At 46.7% G+C, this 24,735-nt stretch overlaps 1 protein-coding gene across 1 annotated transcript in view; it reads left to right on the top strand.

Annotated features, from left to right (window-relative positions):
- The window catches only part of LOC138528325 (heat shock factor protein 4-like), a 731,255-nt gene that overhangs the window by 685,615 nt on the left and 20,905 nt on the right, over nt 1–24,735 (top strand). Inside the window, exon 11 of the mRNA XM_069639844.1 lies at nt 5,458–5,548. Within this exon, the coding sequence (XP_069495945.1) occupies nt 5,458–5,548 (91 nt within the window). The remainder of the gene's footprint in view (nt 1–5,457; nt 5,549–24,735) is intronic.

Here is a 24,735-nt window from a genome sequence, read left to right as displayed (position 1 = left end):
CACGTCCCCCATTGATGTGCGAGACCACACTTATTTGGATGACCTGGTGTCTGTCCAAGAGATAGGAGGTAAACTCATTCAGGACAGTGCCAGAGAATACCATCCTGTTTGCAAGGAGGGAGAGGAGGACAGGCTCAGACTGGCCTATAGGGTAATAGGACAATACCCAAACCAAAAATGCAAATTGCTTGTATGGGCCAGTTCTTTTGGTCAAAGGGAGACACTTTTTGAGCCAATGTGGGCCAGTTTGATGAGTTGCTTCACCGTGCGACTAGTAGTTTTGACCAGTGTTGCTGAATCCATCTTCTTTAAAATGCACAATTTGCATCACATGTTATCCCAAAGAAACGTGGCTAGTATTCAAACAGTCTGTTACAAAAGAAATTAATTGCCATTTGCAACTGTGGGCCACTTATTGGTGCCGGAGACGATTTTATGCTCCAGTCCAACCCTGGAGGAGGATGCAGTGGTCGACTGTGTCAAATACAGCCGAGAGGTCAAGGAGGACAAGAAGGCAGGAGTCACCCTCATCCATGATTTAGAGGGCATTCTCCAACACCGAAATGGTGGTTGTCTTCATAGAACAGTTTGGGCGGAACCCTGACTGATATTCATTTAGGAGATGTAGTTGTTCGATTCTGTGTAAAACAACTACATTTTCCAAGATTGTTCCAATGAACTGGAGGTTTGTAATGGGCCAGTAGTTTGTCTGGTCGCCTAGCGTCGGTTTTGTGAGAGGTGTAGGTACTGGTTGTACTACTACCACTACTGATAGCAGTACTACTATAACTGATAACAGTACTACTACTACTGGCAGTGAAACTAACCTTACTCCAACTGTATTACTGTCAGTAGTAGTACACTGCAATTGATAGTAGTAGTGGAATTACAACTGTTGTACTGTTGTCTGCTGCTGTCAGTACTACTACTATTAGTCGTAAGAGAACTAGTGCGACTACAACTGTTACTTCTGGTGGGACAATATTTCTAGGCATCTGCACTTTGAGGAGGAGAATCAGAGGAAATATGATATGATATGATAAGGCATTTAAAACATACCTTTACACAAGTATTTCTAGGCGTGACAAGACGGGGCGGGAAGACAAGGGAGGACAAGACAAATAATCTTACTAGGCCTTGTGTCATTCGGGTCGTGCAAGTGCAACAATAGAAGTGCAAGGGGAAGGAGAGTGGCGAGTGCAAGGGAGAGGAAAAAGGGGAAGTGCAATCAGGGCAGCGTGGCTCTGAGTAAGTGCAGCCAGGGCAGCACGTCTCTAGGAAGTGCAGGAGGCAGGGGGGCTGTAGAGGTTACAGTTACAGTTAGTGCCCGGTAGGCCAGAAGGCAGTGCAAAGAAGACTGGTCGTGGAGGATCCTGGCACCCAGTGAGACTCTTGAGGCAACCAGTCAGTGCAGCGGACAGGTAAGTTAGCAAGGGAACGAGAGAGAGAAGGCATAGTAGAAAAGGAGGGTCTTGAGCTGTTTCCAGAACTTCAGGTGGACCGACTCAAGTCTGAGAGGGGCAGGGAGGCCATTCCAGAGGAAGGCACCTGCAGAGGAGAGAGATCTACCCCCCACCCTCTGCCTAGAAAAGTGTGTGACCCTCAGAGAGTTGGTGGTAGCTGAGCGAAGGACTCTAGAAGAAAGGTATTGCAGGAGAGAGAGTTGGTTGTAGTGCAGACCCCACCCCCAGAGAGACTTGTGGACAATGCAGAGGCTCTTGGACTTGATCCTTGCAGCCACCGGGAGCCAGTGGAGAGATTTCAGGACTGGAGAGATACAGTCCTTGGGCTTGATGTGAAGGATAAGTCTTGCAGTCCTGTTCTGGTTACGGGGGGCGAAGAGTAGGGGTAGGCAGATTTAAAAAGAGGCTGTTGCAGTAGTCCAGCCTGGAGAGAACCTGGGCTCTGGGGACAGTGAGCTTCTGGGAGAAAGTGAGGAAAGGTAGAATACCTCTGAGGAGGTGCAACTGGAAGTGGGCCTTTTTGGCAAGATCTGTGATGGGAGGAGAGAAAGAGAGGGTGGAGTTGAAGATGACAGCAAGGTTTTTTGCCTCATAGGTAGGTGAGGGTAGAGGGCCCAAGGAGGACGGCCAGAGTGAGAGAGGGAAAGCGTGAGCAGGGGTCCCAATGAGAAGGATCCCCGTCTTACTGGCATTAAGGCAAAGATTGTTAGAGGCGCCCCCAATCCTGAATCGCGGATAGACAGTGAGGAATGACCGAGGGAGGGGAGGAGGCTGAGGGAAGCCTGAAAGAGAGCTGAGTATCATCCGCATAACACTGAAAGTTAGAAGAGAAGGTGGAGATCAGGTGGGCTAAAGGGGCCAGATAGACATTGAAGAGCCAGGGAGAGAGGAAAGAGCCCTGGGGGACACCACACGTGGAGAAGAAAAGTGTTTAAGAGAAAGAACCCATGTTGGATCTGGGAGGGACGGTCCAGGAGAAAGAAGGTCAGCCACACCAGTGTCTGATCCGTGATGCCCAGGTTCACACAGAGACTGCTAATCAGGGTGGCGTGATTGACCATGTCGAAAGCAGAGCAAAGGTCAAGAAGGATGAGGACAGAGGGAGAACTGAAGTCAAGGTTAGAGAGAAGATCTTATGGGTGTTCGGGAGAGCAGTTTCTGTGCCTCTGGCTGCTCTGAAGCCAGACTGATGGTCACGGAGGCAGCCGACAGATTCAATGTGGATGGTAAGCTGGGGAATGGCCAGCTTTTCCAGGAGGTTGCCCAGGAAAGAAGTGATAGAAATCGGGCGATAGTTTGCAGAGCATGTAGGATCGGCAGAAGGCTTTTTTTAGGAGGGAGTGTTTGGGGATGGAGGGGAAAGATTCAGTGGTGAAAGAGTGAATGCAGAAATTGGCCAAGGCTTGTGGGAGGGTGGCAATGTGGTCCTTCATGGTTCTGGAGGAGCAGGGGAGCACCTGTTTGGACGACACTTTTAAAGATAGGACTTGTCTAGCGACATCATCCGGTGTTGTCAGAGCAAAAGAGGAAAAAGCAAGAGGAGAGGGAGAGGGGTCCAAAGGGGGCCTGAGAGAGGTAGAGCGAGAGGAAGAGGAAAAGGAGGGCAGGATGTCCTGAGTTTTAGTGGTGAAATGAGAGGCCACAGCCGTACAGAGGACCTGGGAGGGAACAGGAGAGGTGGAGACTGCAATGGGATTGGCCAGCTTCTTGCAGATTTTAAAGAGTTTGGAGTGTTGTTATAGGCCGCGTAGACATGGGCTTCGATGTGGACCCTTTTCTTGGAGAGAGCAGAGAGTCTGCATTGCCTTTGGAGCAGGCGGCAGGCCAGTTTGTCAGAGCATGTGCCCGAAATCGTCCACTTCCTCTCAGCCACCCTGCATTTGCGTTGCAGGGCGGCAAGGTCGGAGTTGCACTTGGAGGTAGGCTTCAGATGGATTCTCATGACAGGGGCAAGGATGTCTAGAGTGTTGGAGATAGAAAGATGCAGGTTAGAGAGGGCTGTGTCAGCAAGTCAGTAGCAGGAGTAGGAGGAGCAGTGAAAGTAGAGGCAAAGGCGTCCACTGACACTCGCTTCATGGGCCGAATGACCGGGAAGGAAGGTGGCAGTGCTGGGGTAGGCTTTGCTTGGGGGGCAGGAAGTTTCAGGTGAGAGGAGAACAGAAAGTGGACATTTCAAGAGAGAGGAGTTTTGAGAGGATTAGAGAGAGGGATGTCTGAGGAGATGAGAACATCCAAGTGTGTCCAACAGTGTGTGTCGGACCAGAGGGTAGGATGGAAAGGGAGAGAGAGTCGCATAGGTTGCAGAAAAGCTCAGAGGAGGGATTAGAAGCATTGAGAGCCTACGGACTAGGCATTCAAAGGAGGAGTAGGCCTGTGTAGAAATGACAGAAGCAAGGACCCATTCCGTAAAGATCAGGGCCACTCCACCCCTGGGCCGGTTGGTTCTCGGCTTGAAGAGGATCTTGTAGCCCTCAGGGAGGAAAGTGTCATAGCTAGTGACAGAGCTGGTCATGAACCATGTCTCAGTGAGACCGAGGACATCCAGGTGAAGGTTTTCGAGGAGGTGGCAGATGTCAGAAGAATGTTTGACAGCAGAACGAGAGTTGAGAGTAGCTACGTGGAGCAAGTTGCCACCTTTGAAAGACTTCCGCGGGGAGGGGAACAGGAGTGAGGTACAACCAGTGGAGGCAGTAGAAGGGCCTGAGAGTGGGCAGAGGCAGTAAACAGAGGTGGCATAGGGGCGAGAGAGGTGTTAGAAGGAGTGGCAGGAAAAGGGAGGAAATTGATGAGAAGTGGAAGATGCTTATCAAGAAGGAGATTGGGCGAAGAGCCCTGGACCATGACGGTACCATTAAGATAGACATTGCTGATGGTCTTGGAGGAAGGGGGCCACAAGGACCTCCCACCGGGTGCCATTTATGGGAGACGAGGACAAAGTTTTGAAGGAGAGAAAATAGAGACCATATGAACAGTCCATAGGTCTGTAGAGGGAACGACAAAGAGGATGTCGGTGAGAGTATGCCTGGAGGAAGTGCTGGTGTGCGTTTCAGCTATAGGGAGGCCTGGGTTGGAGACCAGGTTATCCCTTTTGAACTTTTTCCTTCCAGACTTAGTGAGAGGGATAGAATAGGAGATAGAGTGGCAGTTTGAGAAGATGGGAGAGATTGAGAGCACCATAGAGGGTGAGGGTAGGCAAGAAGAGAAAGTGAGGGAGGAAAAGAAGCACAGCCCAGAGCCGAGCACCACAGGAGGCAACAGAGGGGAAGGGTTAACATGGAAGGAGGCACACAGGAGGCAACAAGCAGGCAACACCCACAGGGGAACGCAGGAGCAGTAAGGACGGAAGACAAGGGGAAGGGCGGGCGGAAAGCAGTGCAAAAACACCCAGATTCAGTTTCCTAAAAGGAGAGGAAAAAGGCCTAGTTTTAACAAACAGCAATACAAGAAATGTGACATTCCTGGAGACATGTGAGAGAAGGCTCAACAATGCAGTTCACTGAGATGCCTCCAGGCGGTGCGATAAGAGAAATAAGAGTAATTGGGGGGGTGGGTCACGGCCCTTTACTTGTTCCCTTTTCTCTTGTAATGGATCTGCGAAATGCGCCACCTGTAAGGAGCTCACAACACAGAGGACATGCGTAGTATGAAAAATGCTTACAAAATAAGATAGATGGGAAGAGTGTTTTCTTGGGAAATATACAAAAGATAAAATGTTAACATTAAGAACGAACATATTTCATTCTTGTAAAACAGTGTCCCTTTAAATAATATTAGTAAAAAACTAGAGGAAAGAAGTTTCAGTTAGTCTTGCAAGATTCTGTTGTTAAATAATCACGTGCTAAAAGTAAATTTGACTAGGCACACAATTTCAATGCTACTTTCATATTCACTATGTTAAGACTAAGGAAACACTGATGTTCATGAACCTGGCTAGTTCTAACAAATGCCCTGTCTTTGTATAATTGTACACTGTAGTTTATATTTTTACATCAAGATGCAGCGCCTCACAGTGGATCTGGAGAAGAATGCAAGTGAGATGTCTTCGAAAGTGTTAGAGCCTTCCTTTCAAGCAGCTTGTCCAGCAGGTACAATACAGCAAATGCCTACCGTGTGTGCTTGAGATGGACGATTTTGGCCAGCATCTTTAATATCCACAAAGTGCTGCAATGCATTGGTAGCACGATTACGTGCATTACTTTAGGTTGAAACTGCTCTGCATTGGTTGGGCTGCAATCTTTTCTTATTATTGTATACAGTTAATAGTTGACTACAGTTTTAAAAAGCAGAGTAAACACAGCAAGGCGAGAGATATTCTGAAGTGAAAAAAAATGAGTTGCTTCTTTAAATAGAACAGGGATCTGCAATATTTGGCTCTCCAGATATGTTGGACTACAACTTCCATTGGTCCTAGCCAGCATAGTAAATGGTGAGTGATCATAGGAGATGTAGTCCAAAACATCTGGAGGGTCAGAGGTTGCAGACACCTGAAATAGAAGCCCAAACGAGATACACAAGGGTGGGTTAGGAACCAAAAGCGGCTTCCCCTTGCTTCACCATTCCCCACTTACTAAGCAGGCCGCTTAATGAACCTCTGAGGAGATGCTCCTCCAACCGATTAATGGGAAGAAAACAAAAGCAAGACCCATCTGGTGGCCATTTCGCTCATTCTTATAAAGCCACTCTGTCACAGACGATATGGCGGTCATGGCTGCAAATGTTGTATTCGCCCTTAGGTTATTACAGAGGTGAATGACGAGCCTGTTGAACTGTTGTTACCTGAGCCAAAAACAGATCACTCCATGTTGCTAGAGGTGTTGATGAGTGTCGGAAAGGATGTACGGTTATCTCAGATCACTCCATGTTGTTAGAGGTGTTGATGAGTGTCGGAAAGGATGTACGGTTATCTCGGATCACTCCATGTTGTTAGAGGTGTGGATGAGTGTCGGAAAGGATGTACGGTTATCTCGGATCACTCCATGTTGTTAGAGGTGTTGATGAGTGTCGGAAAGGATGTACGGTTATCTCGGATCACTCCATGTTGTTAGAGGTGTTGATGAGTGTCGGAAAGGATGTACGGTTATCTCAGATCACTCCATGTTGTTAGAGGTGTTGATGAGTGTCGGAAAGGATGTACGGTTATCTCAGATCACTCCATGTTGTTAGAGGTGTGGATGAGTGTCGGAAAGGATGTACGGTTATCTCGGATCACTCCATGTTGTTAGAGGTGTTGATGAGTGTCGGAAAGGATGTACGGTTATCTCAGATCACTCCATGTTGTTAGAGGTGTGGATGAGTGTCGGAAAGGATGTACGGTTATCTCGGTCTGCTATTAAGAGGGTTTCAATAAGATGATTCCCCAATTGCCGATTGTTCAAGACATTGTAAAATGTTCAGGCAGGCTGAGAGAAGCAAATGTGTATGAGTTTTATAAAATGCTAAATCTTTGTTGTTGTGGCCAAAGCACAGAGGTTACGCATATTTTGAGTCTGAACTGTCCTGGGTAAGTTCAAGCAGTGGAGGAGAGGAGGAGAGTTTGGAAGGTGACTCCTTCGGAGTTGTTTTCAGTGGAGGTTTGTGGTTACTTGAGGGGTTTCCATCATCAGTTCCAGTTGACAGTTTTAAGCAAGAGGAGGAGTGTACCTATTAACATTAAAATACATGCATTTCGGGTAGGCGGTATCCTAGGACCAGTAGAAGCTACAGAACAGATAGCATCGTTAGCAGTAGCAAGTATGCTCTCAAGATGAATGAGTTCATGTGTTGACCATTGCAGGTTGAGTAACACATATGCAGTTGAGTGGGGCGTTTAAATGCTGAGACCAATTTGCACTATTGTTTGATTCTCTGCCTGCTGCCACCTCATGCTACATCCTTCTTCCATGGGTTGTACTGCTTTCATTTAGCCTCATGAGTTTTGCAGTCATTCTGTTGGAATAACCACCGCTTTACATACCGTAATGGGGCCCATTGTGGATGAGCAATTTAGAAGGATGCTGTTTGGTCTGGTCTCAGCAACAGACCCATTTCAAAATCTATAGAAGAAGCCATTAGAAAGACCAAAACCGTGGCTAGGCTTGATATTTGGCATAGGAGCATCATACATGCAGATTCCAGCACATAGTCTGGGAACAATGCTTTTTCAACTCAATTCAACTCAAGGACAGTGGGAGTAGCTGAAGGAAAACCTAACAAAACCCTCTGCATTGTCCACAAGGCCTTCTGGGGCCTGGGGCCGTGATACCTTCAACTCTCTCTTCCTAAATATCTTCCTTCTCGAGCTCTTTGCTCATCCGCATCCAACTCCGTCAGGGTCAGTCACTTCTCCAAGCAACGAGTTGGTGGTAGATCTCTCTCTTTGGCAGGGGCCTCCCTCTGGAACAGCCTTCCTGCCTCCCTGAAACTTGAGGAGAACCATCTCTGGTTCCTGAAGCACCTCAAAACCTTCCTCTTTGCCTCTGCCTTCTCTCCCCCTCTCCCCTGCTGAATTCCTGGCAGTAACTGCACTGGTTACCTGGCCACCCTTTCTGATTCTCTGGCCCAGGCCCCGCCAGTTGCCCACCTGCATTGCCTCCCTGACAACCCCTGCACCGGGGACTGTTTTCTGCATCCCTACAGTCCCCCTACCAGCTCTTATCTCTGCACTTACCTTGCACTTGCCACCAGTGGCCGCTTTTATTTATCTTATTTATTCTATGTACTGCACTTTTCCCTCTCCCTTCCCACTCGCACTTTTCCCTTTTCCCCCTCCACTTGTACTTGCGCGATCTGAATGTCACCTGGCCTAGTAGGATCGTTGTTCTGTCTTCCCTTTGTTCCCCCTCCCTTGCCTCATCGCGCCTTGAAACACTTGTGTATAGGCGCGTTATTAATGCCATATCATATCATGGGGCAGAGAAAATAAAAGTCTTGCTTAACTCAAGAACAGTCAGCGGACCTGAGCTATGGTACTCCATCATTGCAAGTACATCTTTGGGGTCATTTCGACATTCCAAATGTTTGCCTCATTTGTGTGTTGGCTTGATAGCCCTTTTAATAGTTTCAACAAGGAAATTAGCACTTTTCTCCCATTTACGTTTTCAACTTGACCGGCAAGTGGTCAAACAGGACGTTTTTCATGATATCAGGAGTGCATGCTCTTATTAGAAGGCTTAGTCTTGGTGAAATCTAATCTCTACTCTTGTGCATGTGTGAGTAAAATGAAATCTGCTTCCTTGGGGTTTAAATACCTCCATATATCAGTGAGGGTCTGGTTTTATGTCCCCCTGGCCAATGGATCTATCCGGTCTAAGATCTAGTACTGAGTCGGAAACTCCCAAGGAGTAAAAGCTCTATTATGGACTGCCTGTATAGGAGAAAATGCCATTGTAAAAATCTTCTGGTTTCTGTTTGGTACAAAGATACTAACCAAGATGATGTCATGAGTCTCCACTTGGCCTACAGCTCCCAGTTTGAATCTCTACAAATATAATCACATCTGAAATTCAAACTAGATTTTATGTGTATGATCACCATTAATTTTTACTTCGTAAGATGAAAAATACTGTAGCACAAGTTATCTGGCTTTTTGCTGGGCCTCTTACCTCCATTTAATGTGTTTGTTTTAATAGGATATATAAAGCACATATCTTTCGGGGAAGCAAAGGAGTGCTGTACACAAAGAATGGACCTTTGGATAACAGATAGGAGGCAGGGTGTCAGGAATGGCACTCTATAAAGAGTGGCACAGGACACCCAGAAAGGGTTTGGGTGGTTGTGCCAAATAAAGTGGACAGATAAGAACACACACAGCGGAAAGGAAAGAGAATGAAGAGTAAGCAAGAGTAGCAAGGGAAAAGATACAGAATGAATACCCTCTTGGGGTGTATGCAGATATAGGAAAAGAGTATTCCACGAACCTTGGAAATACTCTAGCCTTCTGCACAGTTTGCTATAACAGAGGCCCACGCTGATTGCTCATGACTTGGAACAGCAGCTCTGGGTGTCTGTAATGTAGAAACAGGACAAGGGAAGGGGCAGAGGTTGACTGATGGGAACCAACAGACAAGCTCTGTACAAAAGGGTCTACAAACAGTACAAGAGAAGATACTACAGACAAATCCAGTAAATGAGGTGATAGCAAACTAGCAGAAGGAAATGAAAGGAAAGTCGTGTAACAGGATAGGATAGCAGAGGACAGTAAGGAACAAGGTTGAGAGCTCAGAGGAGCAGGAAAGCAATGAGTAAGCCCACAGGGGTAGGACTGTAAGGTAGAACGCCCAGAGGAAAAGGGCTTAGGGCAGCAGAGTAAAGCAGACTGCACGGCAAGGATCCCGTAAGGGCCGGGCAGTAAGGAGTGAACCCTGAGGGACAGGGCCGATGAACGTAGAAGGTAGCAGAGGACTGTAGAGAGCTGCTAGGCCGAGAACTCAGTGGAAAAGGTAGGTAGTAGGCAGCGAAGCGGGATAAGCTGCAAAGTAGGAAGGCCCAGAGGACAAGGGCTGTAGGTTGCCAGAGAGAGGTAGGCTGCAGAGCAGGGAGCCCCAGAGGACAAGGGCTGAAGGCAGCCGGAGTGAGGCAGGCTGCAGGGCAGGGAGCCCAGAGGACAAGGGCTGAGGCAGGAAAGCAGCAGAGCGTGATAAGCTGCAATGTAGAGGGTACGCAGGGCAAGGGCGGAGGCTGGAAGGCAGCAGAGCGTGATCGGCTGCAATGTGGAGAGCCCGGCAGGGCAAGGGCGAAGGCTGGAAGGCAGCAGAGCGTGATCCGCTGCAATGTGGAGAGCCCGGCAGGGCAAGGGCGGAGACTGGAAGGCAGCAGAGCGTGATCCGCTGTAATGTGGAGAGCCCGGCAGGGCAAGGGCGGAGACTGGAAGACAGCAGAGCGTGATCCGCTGTAATGTGGAGAGCCCGACAGGGCAAGGGCGAAGGCTGGAAGGCAGCAGAGCGTGATCCGCTGCAGTGTGGAGAGCCCGGCAGGGCAAGGGCGAAGACTGGAAGGCAGCAGAGCGTGATCAGCTGCAGTGTGGAGAGCCCAGAGGAGCAGGGCTGTGAGGCAGGGAGCCTGGAAGGCTATGGCTGGAGGCAGCAGGGTGGAGCAAGCAACAAGGCAGGGTCCAAGCAGGAGTGAAGGTAAGCAGCATACAAGATCCGTAGAAAGAAGCAAAAGGTGGAGGAAGAACTCTCAGATGCAAGAGGCTGAGCCACTGCAGGCAGCAGCCTTTATACTGCTTAGCCCAGCACAGGGGCAGGCTAATTGGTTGCACCTGGCGAAGCACACCTGCAGGCAATCGGCCACCTCCCTTTCTGTTCCTGGGCTGGTGGAAGCAGGGCAAGTCAATAGGGCTTCTGGGGGGTGTAGTTCCATTGATAACCAATAGGAACAGCCAGGAATCAATGCTTGTAGCCAGGTGCATTATGGTATGCGTAGTTTGTTGGAAATAATAATTAAGCAGCAAAGTCTCGCAAATGGGAAATAAAGTTTCCAAAGTCAATATAGATAGATCCAAGAGTCTGTTGTAAATAAATGATAAACATATAGTCAAAATTGAGCGTAAATGGATGCGCCCATGGCGCAGGCATGACACAGGGGTGGAAGAGGTTGCCAGGGTGGGTTTGAGTTTGAGTTTGAGTCATTTCTTACACGCACCAGGCAGATGACTGCATTCGGGCGCAGATGTCAACTAAAGGGTTGAAACATATCACTGTGGCAAGTCTGAAGTAAGGACGACCCTGAGGGAGTAGGATCATTTAAATAGGACGGTTTTAAGTTCCTTTCTAAATCTTTCCAGGGTGGTGCATGAACAGATGCCAAGAGGCAGCTGGTTCCAAAGCTTAGGGCCAAATACAGAAAACCTTCTGTCACCTTTTGAGATGCATTTTTCCCTCGGAACACATACCAAAAGTTTATCTTCTGAGCGGAGGGCTCTGATTGGGTAATAGTGTCGAATTCTGGTGTTAAAATATCAGGGTGCAAGTTTGTGATAGCACTTGTACACCAGACATGCCACTTTAAATGTAATACGATCTTCCACCATCAGGCAGTACAACGATTTCCTGGCTGTGGACACATGATCTCTTTTGCCCAGGTGAGCTATTACCCTAACGGCCGCATTCTGGGCCCTCTGCAATCTTAGCATTTGTTTCCTCAGGATCCCTGTCAGAAGACTGTTACAGTAGTCAAGGTGGGAATTAACCAAAGCTCCCACCACTACTGGAAGATCTTGAGATGTTAAGAAAGGGAGCACATTTCTGAGCAATCGCAGGGAATAGTATACTGATTTTACTTTTGCCCCTGTCTGGGCTTCACTGGCCAGATTTTCTTGCCAGTTGCACCCAAGATTTTTCACTTTCCTTGAGAATAGAATGCTTACTCCCAGGATTTGCGGGGTGTAGTTTGTATCTTCCTCTCTATTTTTCTTTTCTGATCTAAACAGAATTATTTCTGTTTTGCCTGCATTAAGTTGTAATTGATTGCAGGCCATCCACTTTTATACATCTTGCATGCAACGGTCTATCATCTCAAATGCCTCCGACAGATTGTCTGTCTCCACATAAATCTGTGTGTCATCTGCATATGAGTGAAATCGTAAGCCGTGTCTCCTCAAGATATCAAATGGTGGTCGAATATACAAATTAAAGATCAGGGGAGAGAGTGCTGACCCCTGAGGCACTCCGCACCTCAGTTGTATTAGTTCTGAGAGAAATGCTCCCAGAGTTACCCACTGTGTTCTATCCTGTAAAAAGGAGTCAAACCAGTCCACCACCACTTTGTCTGCTCTTCCGATGTTTTTAATCCGTTGAAGGACAGTCTTGTGGTTGATTGTATCAAATGCTGCAGATAGGTCGAGCATCAACAATATTGAGTTGCTTCCCCTATCTGCTGCTTCCAATAGGTCATCCTGGACTGCTAACAAAGCCGACTCTGTCCCATGATTAGGGCGGAATCCTGATTGGTGTTCATCCAGTATGTCTCTACTGTCCACGAACTGTTGGAATTGATTACAGACTATTTTCTCCAGGATTTTAGTGGGCCAACATAAATTGGCTACCGGGCGGTAGTTTTTAAGAACCTTGGGGTCTAAATTTGTTTTTTTCAGTAAGGGTTTTACCAGTGCGCTCTTAAGAGCACAAGGAACATAGCCTTCTGTAAGTGATTTATTCACAAAAGTTGTTATAAATGGGGTACGATTAGAAGCCAGACTGATAGCAGTACAAGCTGGCATAGGGAATGCTAGATCTTTAGTCAGTTTTAGTTGGAGTATTAGAGCCTGAATGGTTTCCTGTTTGCTAGGTTGGAAGCTAAATATCTCCCCAGTTTCTAGTTTGGCTGTTTCTAATTTCTCTTCTCCTACATCACCCCATTCTTCTGCCTCCAGTACGTCATTAATGTTCTTCTGAATATCGACGATTTTTTTGTTCGAAAAAATGTTTAAACTTATTGGCCTGTTCCTGGGAATTAGCTGTCGGTATTGACATACATTTAGGATTCCAAAACCTAGATACTACGTCAAATAAAGCCTTCGACTGATTATCTGCTGACTTAATTTCTTCATGGATAAAGTCTTATTTTGCCGTTAAAATGGCATTTTTATATTGCCTTAGGCGAATCCTCGCCGTCTCTGCATCTGCCTCCAATTTAGAGGCCCTCCAGATTTGATTAGCCTGGCGTACTTCTTTACGCATTAGGCTCAATGCTGGATTGAACCAGGTTTTAGAGTTTTTAACTGACTTAAGTTTAAGTGGTGCATATTTATCACAGATGTCCTTTATCAGGTCAACCCCTTTACTGAAAAATTCCTCACAGGTCAAATTGGTATCAATACCTGCCAGTCTCTTTTCAACTTCCTCCCCGGGGATTTTTTGTAGATCAGCCGCCTTCCGGCTCCACACCGGTGTGCTCTCCCGTCCTTTCCCCCTCTGGTGTCCTGTTACCCTAAGTACTGTCCGTTGTAGACAGTGGTCTGACCACAACAACGGGACAGTCTCAGCAAATTGGGCAGTTCCCCCTCTTGCAGCTAGGAGGTCTAGACATTGTCCTTTCTTGTGGGTCGGTTCCCCAGTGATAAGCTCCAGGTCATGATTTTCCAGAAGTTCCATCAGCGCTGTGTAGTAAAGGTGAGCATTATCTCTTTCTAGCCATATACTCCAGTCTCCCATACATAGTATATCCTTGTATTTACTCCCCAACAATGTAAGGTGAGCATCCAATTTATCCAGAAAGTCCAATAAGGGTCCAGGTGGCCTATAGCCCAGAAAGTACTTTAATTGTTTGGGTAGGGGATATCAAAATTGAGAATTCTCCAAACTGGATATTGTCATTCCAGTCTAGTGTCTCCATATGTGAAATGGTCAAACATGACTTGTAAATTATGGCAATCCCCCCTCCTCTCCTCTCCTCTCCTCTCCTCTCCTCTCCTCTCCTCTCCTCTCTGTTAATAAATTGGATAGTATACTTCTCTGGAACCAATTAGTGTGGGTAGTGGGATCAGGGTAGGGGAGAGCGCCAGAGGGGGATATATGAGGTTAAGTGGCATGATTAATGAGATATGTGTCCTCTGGAGGAAACTGACATCCATGCTTATATCAATGTGTCTTTTCAAGACTGACTTTCGCTTTTGTGGTGTTTTGAATCCCTGAATATTGAGGGTCGCCAGACACATCTCTGTTGTGGGTCCAATCATTTGCACTGCCCTTTCACTGCAACTCCTGATTAAATGCTTGGTGCCCTTGTAGCACCTATCTGATGCCAGGAATGTATGTTACTAGATATTGTTTTATTTTATTTTTTATTTTTATTGTTCATTTTAATCAAAATAATTGATTTTTACAACTTCGTCATCTTAGTCAATTTTATATTGGTAATTTCGCTATCAACTGTGATTCTCTTGTATTGGCCGACTCGTAGATGGTAAATTCTCAGTATATAGCAGTATGCATCCTGTGCGGGTGCTGTTGACAGCGTTTGTAGGATTGTCGTTACATGTTGTAACATTTTAAAAGTTGCTATTTGCCAGGGGACTTTGTCTCCATTGATCATTCTAGTTCAAAAGGGTTCTTCGTCTGCCAATAAGATATTAACAAGACCAAATCCCCACCTTTCCATTCCACGTTTAACCTCACATTTTCCCACATTATTTACCCATTACTGTAGAAAATTAGTATTGTGTTGCTTGCTCCGGTCCCTTATTCCCTTTTCTGTTCCCTTCCAATGCCTGTGAAATTCGATTGCTGTGAGCCTGCAGAAACATCTTCCACCCCAAGACCCACCAGGGCACAGTGAAGAGGACATATGGATATATTCACGTTTTACAGGGTTATTACACGGTCAGTAAAGTGGTTCTAAGGTTTCTTGGTCAAGAAGATTCATCTTGATCAGTTAGGCCTCTAGTCACACTCCACCATTTTCCTCACTGCTTTCTTTTTCCTCCTTCTGGGCAAGTTTATTTCCACATTCAACTCCCCATACATTGCTGTTGTCCATCTTCCTTTTATTGTTTGCCAGCTTAATTATCATTTTCCAGATCCAAGATGTTTGCAGCTTCCTCTCTTGAGGTTGGTGTGTCCAACGTACCTTTCAAGTTAAAGATTATTTTAAATGGATCTCCCTCTCTATAGTTAATTTGTTTGCCTATTGAAGGCAATCTGTCATGTTTTCATTATCCCTTTGATGTGTGAGAGTTGCTTTTGATAGATCTCAATGCTTAGTCTTAGTTTGCTTCCTCTATATTCAATTTCTTTCTCACATACTTTGACAATAATATCTGGACAAAAATGCATTCTTGTTAATATGTCAGTGTGAGAATCTTGGTCAGCCAATGAGGACAGACTCTTATCTATTGTAAACCAGTAACTTTTATTATGTGGTTCTTTTATTTTCTTTATAATCACCTTAACATCTTTAACAGGTTTTGAGACAAGTTCCAACCACTTAACTTAGGTGTTCACTCTTGCTAGGGTTTTCCTGGCAACAGGGGTTTTCTGTAGGATAGAATGGCTGAAGAGGGCCAGGCCAATAAAGACTTTCAATGACTTGTAGTTCCTTCCTGTGGGAGGGGGTAAGGAAGAAAAGAAGTATCACTGTATTCTGGCATGGAGGATTATGACCTCTTGTAGGTCTATAAACCAGAGGAAAGTCATAGGCGTCTAGGCGTGGTTCTTTTTCTTTAGCCCAGCGCTTTGTATTGTTTCTTAATAAAACGGGAGACCGGGCGTTGTCAGACTGCTTCTGGCCTAATGCGCTGTATTTGGAATGTCACGGGAGACCGGGGCATTAATTCCTGGCTTCCAGCACAGTGCGCTGTGCTTCATCTGCATGGCAGACCGGGGCGTTAACAGACTGCTTCTGGCCCCAGTGCGCTGTAGTTTATGTGTCACGGTAAACCTGAGCATTCACAGACTGCTTCAGGCCCCAGTGTGCTGTATTTTATATGTCACAGGAGACCGGGGCATTGATAGACTGCGTCTTGCCCTAGTGTGCTGTATTTTATATGTCGCGGGAGACCAGGCATTAATTACTGGCCTCCAGGTCAGCGTATGATGTTTCATCTGTCACAGGAGACCGGGGCTTTCCCAACACTCGCTGCTGTCGTACGCACACACAGCTGCCACTTACTGCCTTCTTCTCCTTTCTTCCAGACACTTTGGCTTTCACAGCCCTCGTCAGTATCACTCGTCTTCCTTATTACGCCCACATCAAAGTCTCCTTTTCGGCTCCTGTCAGCTCCTAAGGGACGAGACAACCACACGTCCAACTGTCATTCTTATTTGTTATTTTTCCTCGAGTAAAGCACCCACTCCACAACAGCCTCCTGGGTCCCGCCTCCTCCCTGGACCCATCAGTCGGTATGTAACCCTTCTGCTGGCCAGTCTATGGAGCTCCCTGTGTTGCTTGTGCTCCTGTTCCCACATACCCCCCTCCTAGGCCCTTTAGTTCAGGAAGGACATGGGAGCTGGACAGGTAGTCGGCTTCTGCCATCAGCTTAACTGGTGGGTGAATTGTCTTAAATTAATATGGTTGTAGTGATAGAAACCATCATGGAATCCTGGGGTTCGGATCCTTATTTTGTGCCAACCAGACCCAGGGTGCATGATCGGTCACCAAGGTGAACTGCCGACCCAACAGGTAATATCGCAGGGATTCGACTGCCCCCTTAACGGCCAGACATTCTTTTACAATGGTAGCATAACTCAGTTCGTGAGGTAGGAGTTTTCGACTGATGAAGATAACAGGTATTTCTGCCTCTATTGAGTTCTGAAACAGGACTGCTCCTATCCCTGTTCCGGAGGTGTCTGTATGAAGGAAAAAGGGCGCTGTGTAGTTGGGACATTACACTATTGCCTGATCCGTGAGTGTATTTTTATAAGGCCAGGAAGGCAGCCTCTGTCTCTTCTGTTTGCCAGGCCTGGGTCTTGGTCTTGTTTGACTTTAACAAGTCTGTAAGAGGTGCAGCAATGGTCGACAAATGAGGAATGAAGCGCCGATAGTAACCAACAAAGACTAGAAAGGCTCGTACCTGTCTGGTGTTGCCTGGGAACATACGTTTTTGAATCACCTGCATCTTTTCTTTTTGAGGTCGAATGGTGCCTTGACCAACGAGGTAACCCAAGCATTAGGTGTGAAAACATGCCATATGGGTCTTCTGGGGGTTGACATGTAGACTAGCTTAAAGCAAGGTGCCTAGGATAGCTCTCAAGTGTTTCACATGTTCTTTCATTTTGAACTGTATACAGTAATGTCATCTAAGTAGGCCCCGGCATACTGGTTGTGAGACTTTAACAAGGTATTCATCAATCACTGAAAGGTTGCTGGGGCTCCATGTAGGCCAAATGGGAGCACCGTAAACTGATATAGCCCCGAAAGGGCAGCAAAATGCCTCTTTTCTTTATCTTCCAGCCGTAAGGGAATCTGCCAGTAGCCCTTGGACAGGTCTATGGTGGTGATGAACCTGGCTCCTCCCAATTTATCTAAAAGGTCTTCAATTCTGGGCATTGGATAAGCGTCGAGCATTGATATCTCATTGAGTTTGCGGAAGTCCATGCAAAACCGGATACTGCCATCCGGTTTTGGCCTTAACACAATGGGGGAGCACCACTGACTGTAGGACATTTCGATCACCCCCATTTGAAGCATTGACTGGAATTCCCGATTGACAGCTTGTATTCTGGCTTCTGGTATCCGGTAAGGTCGTAACCTGAAAATGTTCCCTGGTGTCGTCTCAATACTGTGGTAGACTCTGTTGGTATGAGCTGGTAACCAGGAAAATACTGTGTCATGATTCGCCGTTTCCGCCCCTTTTGGACTTCATGGTCCATTATGCACCGCAAGGTCGTAACTGCTATCCTACCAACATGGCCGACACCAGAGAAACGCAGTTGTCTAGTGTTTATGCAAGACTTGTTGCTTCCTTGAAAACAGGCACGCCCCTGTGGTTCTGCTCGTCTAAACTCTACCCTTCCGAGTACTCGGCAAGTGCGTTCCTAACTTCTTTTCTTCTTCCGGCTACTCCTCCGATAGTTATCGGCTCCAAATTCCTTCCTGGTGTGCTATTGTGTTGCTCCTTGTGCTCCCGTCTGAGGGGCTGCTCGTTCCTCTCCCTCCCCGGGCCTTCGGTCCTGTCCTTCCGTGCTTGCTCACTGCCTTCTGCACTCTGCAAGTATCGTGACTCCTCCCTGGTTCCTAGATCCATCCAGGACATTGACCGTTACTCAACTTACCTTACTGGAATACTGAACGCTTACCTTCTCTCCGAGGCTGGTGTCCGGTCTACAAACTGGAGGCAGAGGATACCCGTCCATACCTGTATAAGTCCTGAACGTCCAGGAACAAAGAAAGACCTCCAAGAAAGAAGACAACAAAGGACAAACAGTTGAGACAAGGGGCAGAGTGTGACATACTGCAGCAGATAATTTGATTTAGTTATTTTCTTTCTAAGGGCTTCAGGTTCTGGATTGATGTTGAGGGCATCCCTTCCGAGGTGGGTTTCATCCTGGTGTACCTCCTCTAGATCACTTCCCTCGTGGCTTATCATTGCCACTGAGACAACTGGTTCAGCCCATTTCTTTAGCAAGTTAACATGATACATTTGTAAGGGAACTTTCCTGTCTTCTTGTCGAATTCTGTAGCTGACCGGTCCAAGGGCTTCCTCTACAGTACAGGGTCCTCTCCAGGTGGCTAGCATCTTGTTCTCGGAGGTGGGTAAAAGCACCAAGACCTAATCGCCGGCTTGGATGGTTCGCATTCGTGTGTCCCTGTTGTATTGTTTCTCTTGTCCTTGTTGAGCCTGTTGGAGATGGGTTTGTGTGATTGTCTGTAGTTTTTCTATCCTTTCCTTCAGCTGATCCGCATACTCATTGAGGCTGATCTCTTGTTGAGGTTGCTCTTCCCAGCCTTCCTTCAATAGGTCCAAGAGAGACTTGACCGGTCTTCCGAACAGCAGCTCGAAAGGGGCAACCCTGGTAGAGGAGTGTGGTGTGTTCCATAGGTTCATAAGTATTCATGGAACTAGTTGGTCCCAATTCCTTTCCTCTGGTTTCAGAGTCTTCTGCAGCATCTGATTATTTTTTTTGTTATATCGTTCCACCAGCCCATCAGACAGGGGATGATATACGCGGTTATCAACTGATTAAGGTGTAGGGTTTCGCAGACTGTTTGAGGACCATAGACATAAAGTTGGTACCCCTGTCCATCACAATTTCTCGGGGTATGCCTACTCTGGCGATGAATGGAATTAAGACATCACAGCTTTGTTGTGCATTGGTGCTCCTCAATGGGAAGGCTTCTGGGTAACGGATAGAGTAGTCCACAATTACCAACAAATAGTTGTGTCCTCGGCTGGTGGGGTCTAAAACGCCTACAATGTCCATTCCGATGCTATGAAATTGTTCCAATATTAATGGCGTTGGATGTAATGGTGCTCTTGGTACACTGGCTCTGTTTTTCTTCTGACACTAGGCACATTGTTGGTAAAAATGCATCAACTGTCTGTGAACCCGTGGCCAGAAGAATCTTCCCAGAATTTTCTGTATAGTTTTCTTGGCTCCTAAGTGCCCTTCTCCCACTTGTAGGTGAGCTACCTCCAATACAGTCGCTCGACACTTTGTGGGAATCAGCAATTGTTTGACGATCCCCCCTTCCGGGTTGGTCATAGCCCGGTCATATAATCCATGAATCTTCTCAAAGTAGGGCCCATCTCCCTGCTGGTCCATTTTCGTTGCTTCCCTGGCGTGCTTTACTGTAGGGTCTAGCTCCTGTGCCATTCGGAAACTATCACCCTGCGTATCTATTTTCCAATCCACAGCCATTTGTATTATAGCCTGTTCATGCCATTTCCCTTGAAGGTTTCTTTTCTCTGACCGGCTTCCATGTACCTTGGCAGGCAAAGAAGGAATCTCGCTTTTGCAGACTGGTGCACTCTCCAGCCACCTTTGTTCAATGTTTTGGATGATGCGAGACATGTTTGGAATGTCGGAGCCAATGAGGAGGGGTTCAGGTAGCACAGGCAACACAGCAGCTCTCAAGTCTATTTGTTCCCCACTACTTTAATGTGTATATCTTTCGAGGGATATTTCTTGACATCCCCATGCACACACCTGATCAGAATGTCTGGATTAGATTTATTTACATCACCTACCAGTTCGGCACTGACGGCTGTTTGTAGACTCCCGAGTCTATCATGGCTCAAGTGTGCTGCCCATCCACCTACACCTCACAGGTATTTGTATAGGAAGGTCACTGGGGTTCTTCATGTGTTGGGTATTCCCCTTCTCGGGGTACGTCAAACACTCTGATATCCATTGGTTCTACCTTACTCCTTTTCGGCACATTCAGGCCACATGCCCTCCATTCTCTGCAGTCAAAACACTGTGGTCCCCTGTATATCATACCGCTTGGTCTGTTCAACATCCCCCTTAACATTCCGTTCTTACTCTTGTGCCGTCTGTCTCCATTCTTCTATTCATAGAGTTCAATGGGCTTCCACCGGTACCTCATATCAGTGGTCGGGATGACCTTGGATCTCCTATCGTTCTGCCTGACTGACCAAATGTCATTAATCCCCCTTGTCCCACCTCCGTTAGGCTCGGTCTATGGTGCTCTCGGACCCAGCATTGAATCAGTGGGGGTACTGCCTCTAAAGACTGCTCCAAAACGATTCTCTCAGCCATCTCCTATTTTGAGGTTGTGGCGATTTGTAGCCACTTCTCAGCAAGTTCTTTTACTCGATAAAATAATTGCCTGGGCGTCTCTTCTGGCCTCAGTCTTTTTTCTCAGAATTTCACCTTGTAAGACTCATCATCATGACACAGTCGTTCTAGAACCACCCTTTTTACATCTACATAGGGTGTGTCTCCTGTTGGATTCGCTGCATGGTATGCGCTCTGCATTCTCCTGTCATGAGAGGGGCTATGAAGGGGCTCCATCTGTCTGCCGGTCATTGTGCATTGGGTGCCACCCTTTCAAAGTTAACAAAGAAGTGTGCCGGGTCTTCTCCTGGTGTATAATTTTGCAGAACTTTGGCTGGCACTTGGGTGTGTCTTCTTAAGTTAGCCGCCTCTACCAGTTGTGCTTGCTGTAGCTGATTGGCTTGCTGAAAGGTTTGTCTGTCCACCTGGGCTTGTTGACTCTGTGTCTGTAATGCTTATTGTAACTGTTATTGTCCCACACTTTGTCTTCAACAGGGTTTCAATGGTGTTCTTTTAGATCCCACCTCTTGCCACCACTTGGGAGAGTCAGCCAATGTGGACAAACTCTTATTTATTGTCAACCAGTAACTTTTTTTGAGACAGGCTCCAACCACTTAACTTAGGTGTTCACTCTTGCTAGGGTTTTCCTGGCAACAGGAGTTTTCTATAGGATAGAATGGCTGAAGAGGACCAGGCCAATAAAGACTTTCAATGACTTGTAGTTCCTTCCTGGGGAGGGGGGAGAAAAGAAGTATCACTGTATTCTGGCACAGAGGATTACTGCCTCTTGTAGACCTATAAACCAGAGGAAAGTCATTGGCGTCAAGGCGTGGGGGGTTTTCTTTAGCCCAGCACTTTGTATTGGTTCTTAATAACACGGCAGACTGGGTTTGTCAGACTACTTCTAGCCCAACGCGTTGTATTTGGAATGTCACGGGAGATAGGGGCATTAATTACTGGCTTCCAGCACAGTGCCCTGTGTTTCATCTGTCACGGCAGACTGGGGCATTGACAGACTGCTTCTGGCCCCAGTGCGTTGTATTTTATATGTCACGGGAGACTTTGACGTTGACAGACTGCTTCTGGCCCCAGTGTGCTGTATTTTATATGTCACAGGAGACCGGATATTAATTACTGGCCTTCAACTCAGCGCATTATGTTTCATCTGTCAGGGGAGACTAGGTCTTTCCCAACAATCGGAGCTGTCGGATGCACACACAGCTGCCAATTACTGTCTTCTTATCCTTTCTTCCGGGTGCTTTGGCTTTCACGGCCCTCATCAATATCACTCAGCGTCATCAGTACGCCCACGTCAAAGTCTCCTTTTTGGCTCCTGTCAGCTCCTGAGGGACGAGACAACCACACGCCCAACTGTCATTCTTCTTTGTTATTTTTCCTTGAGTAAAGCACCCACTCCACAACAGCCTCCTGGGTCCCGCCCACTCCCTTGACCCATCAGTCTGTATTTAACCCTTCTGCTGCCAGTCTCTGGAGTGCCCTGTTTTGCTTGTGCTCCTGTTCCCACAATCAGCAAAGCCATTTTCTATGGTACTGCAGACACTATGTGGTCCTGTTGAACATTTTTGGGGTAGAGAGTAGGTTTAGGAAGATGCTGCTCAAGTTGGCCATTAAGGGCTGAATCTAGTAAGCTGCTAACAGGAATATTATTTCCCTCAGACCTGCTTATAGAATCTTTGTTACTTTCCTTCAGCCATTTCTGCTCCTTGAGCAAGTATCCCATTCTGATAATTGGCTATATCTATGACCCTAGCAGTACCTAGTCCTTCTATCTGTCCCTCCAGCTGCCTTCATGATGATGTTGTTCAAATCCACTAATCCATGCCTTGGGTCTGATTTAAGGTTGCGTTTTTCATGTATACCTTCTCTGAGTAGTGGTGCAAAGTTCTCTCAAATGACCCAGTGCTAATACTTCCCCTCCAAAGATTGCAGCTTTGGTAATTGATTGTTCTTGGCCTCTTGTTTCCAGAGCTGGTTTGGAGCTGGAGAAGAGTATAAAGAACATCAAGGGGGTGTGAATAAAAATCTCAAGGGGAAGAGAGGAGGAGAACCAGTGGTTGCAACAATGCGAGTTGGGGAGTGGAGAAGAGTGAAGCAAGGAGGGGAGATGGAGAGGATCAGAGCATGGCAACAAAGAGAAAAGAGATCCAGGAGTAGCCTAGCAATAAGAAGGAAGCGGTAGCTCAGAAGGCTCAGGGGATGGCGGTGCCCAAATCAAAAGTGCAAATAGTGAGACGATTAGTTGAACGCCAAGTGCAGGAAGAGACTTTGGGCTGGACTTCGACCAGCATCACTGGCGATGATAAGCCTATGTTTAAGATCTGAAGAAGTCTGACACCTGGCCCATTTCCAGGAGCCCTAGAGCACCAGGGTTGGTGGTACCACTTACACATCAAGAAAAGAGCAGCATCCTGACAATTTCTACAAAAGCCAAGATTCCACCCACAAGAGCCAAGATAAAGGTTCTGGGGTACTTGAACGGCAAACGACTGTGGGTAACTTTCCTAATCACCATTTGGTTATAGCTAAGGGATAGGGGGAAGAACTTGTTTACTGTGTTCTTCAAGCCTGATTTGCTTAAGTTATTTGGAGTTTTCCACAATGTGGCATCATTTCCACCTTCCAGAAAACCGAATGTGCTTATGATTTGTGAAACTCATTGAATTTATAGGTGTACCTTCAAAGTTCCTGGAGCTTTTTACCCCTTAACCTGGTCTTCCCTAATTCCGGCCAGAGTCAATCAAAAGCGTAATGCTGAAAATGGTCTTTTCAGGTTCCTGGCATCATTGATCTGCTCTCGAAGGACACTCTTAGATAAAGCATGATGGGTTCCATAATTTCTTTTATGGTTTGTCCTAGAACAGGAATAGAAGTGTGAACATTGTTATAACATTGATGGGCTGTTGAAGACCTGCCCCTTCAAATGGTGCTCACTGATCTAACATGTGTAGGAGGCTGATCCCAGCCCTCCACTCTTGTTGAGCCAATTGGCTAATGCATATTTAGCTTTTGGGTACATGCCTAACAAGATATTAATTGAAGGGCTGGCTGTTTGTTTTTTGTGACCACGGGCAGCCGCTCGCCCTCCATTCAACTCCTCATTGTAAATTAGGTGTTTGTATTTACAGAAGTACAGCCATTGGATGAAAGTGATCGAGAAGACTGTCACCATCCATTTTCACAAAAGGATCACTCAGTTCAATCTTCAACAGGATTACTAATCCAGATTCCAAACAAAATGCAGCAAAGAGACCACAACTATCCAAATTATCGACATGCTCTCCACATCATGGACATCTGCATATTCATCCTACTCAACCTATCTACAGCCTTTGTTTGCCATGAAACAAACCTTCCTTAGCACACATGGGCTTTGATGGAACAGTTTTGCAGTGATTCTATCAGCTTGGCCAGAATAGATCCCACAGCCACCCGGAAACCTACAGAGTTCTACAAGGCTCCATCCTGTCATCTTCTACTTCTATCTAGAACCTCTTGGGGAACTCATCAACAATAGTGGCATCAAGATACACCAATATGCAGATAATACGTAGCTTTTCATAAAGATCAGTTGTATCAATGATACCCTTCAATCCAAGCATTATCTGTTCCCAGTCCGAGGCAGGACGTCTAGGGTCTACCTGAAGCTCAACCCTTGCCCAGTGCAAAATCTCTCACCTTTACCATCGACTGTGACCTCTCATTTAAAACTCACATCACTGAGACGACCCAAACAGCCTTGTACCAGCTCGAACACCTCTGAAAGTCATGCTTTTCATCATTGCCCAAAGTCTCAGAACAGTTATTCAAGCTCTGGGCATCTTGCATCTGGACAGCGCCAACATTCTACTCTCGGGGTTCCCAGATGCCACCTTGGCTCCACTGAAAGCCTTTCAGAATGCTGCAGCACATCTTTCCCCTTCTTAAGGTGCTGCACTGGCTATACCTTTAAGCATTCATCATGTTCTAGATCTCTTTCATCACCCACAAAGCAGTCACTACCAAAACACCACTCTACCTGGCTGAGACAGTGCACGACCAGAAGCCACAATATTGTATGTAACTCCTCATCCGCATTATGACCCTTAGGCGACTTGGTG

This window comes from Ambystoma mexicanum, chromosome 1q (assembly GCF_040938575.1).
Source record: "Ambystoma mexicanum isolate Mex_15411 chromosome 1q, UKY_AmexF1_1, whole genome shotgun sequence".
NCBI classification, from domain to species: Eukaryota; Metazoa; Chordata; class Amphibia; order Caudata; family Ambystomatidae; genus Ambystoma; species Ambystoma mexicanum.
Note: the sequence above shows the minus strand (reverse complement) of the source record. Positions and strands in the feature narration are given on the sequence as shown.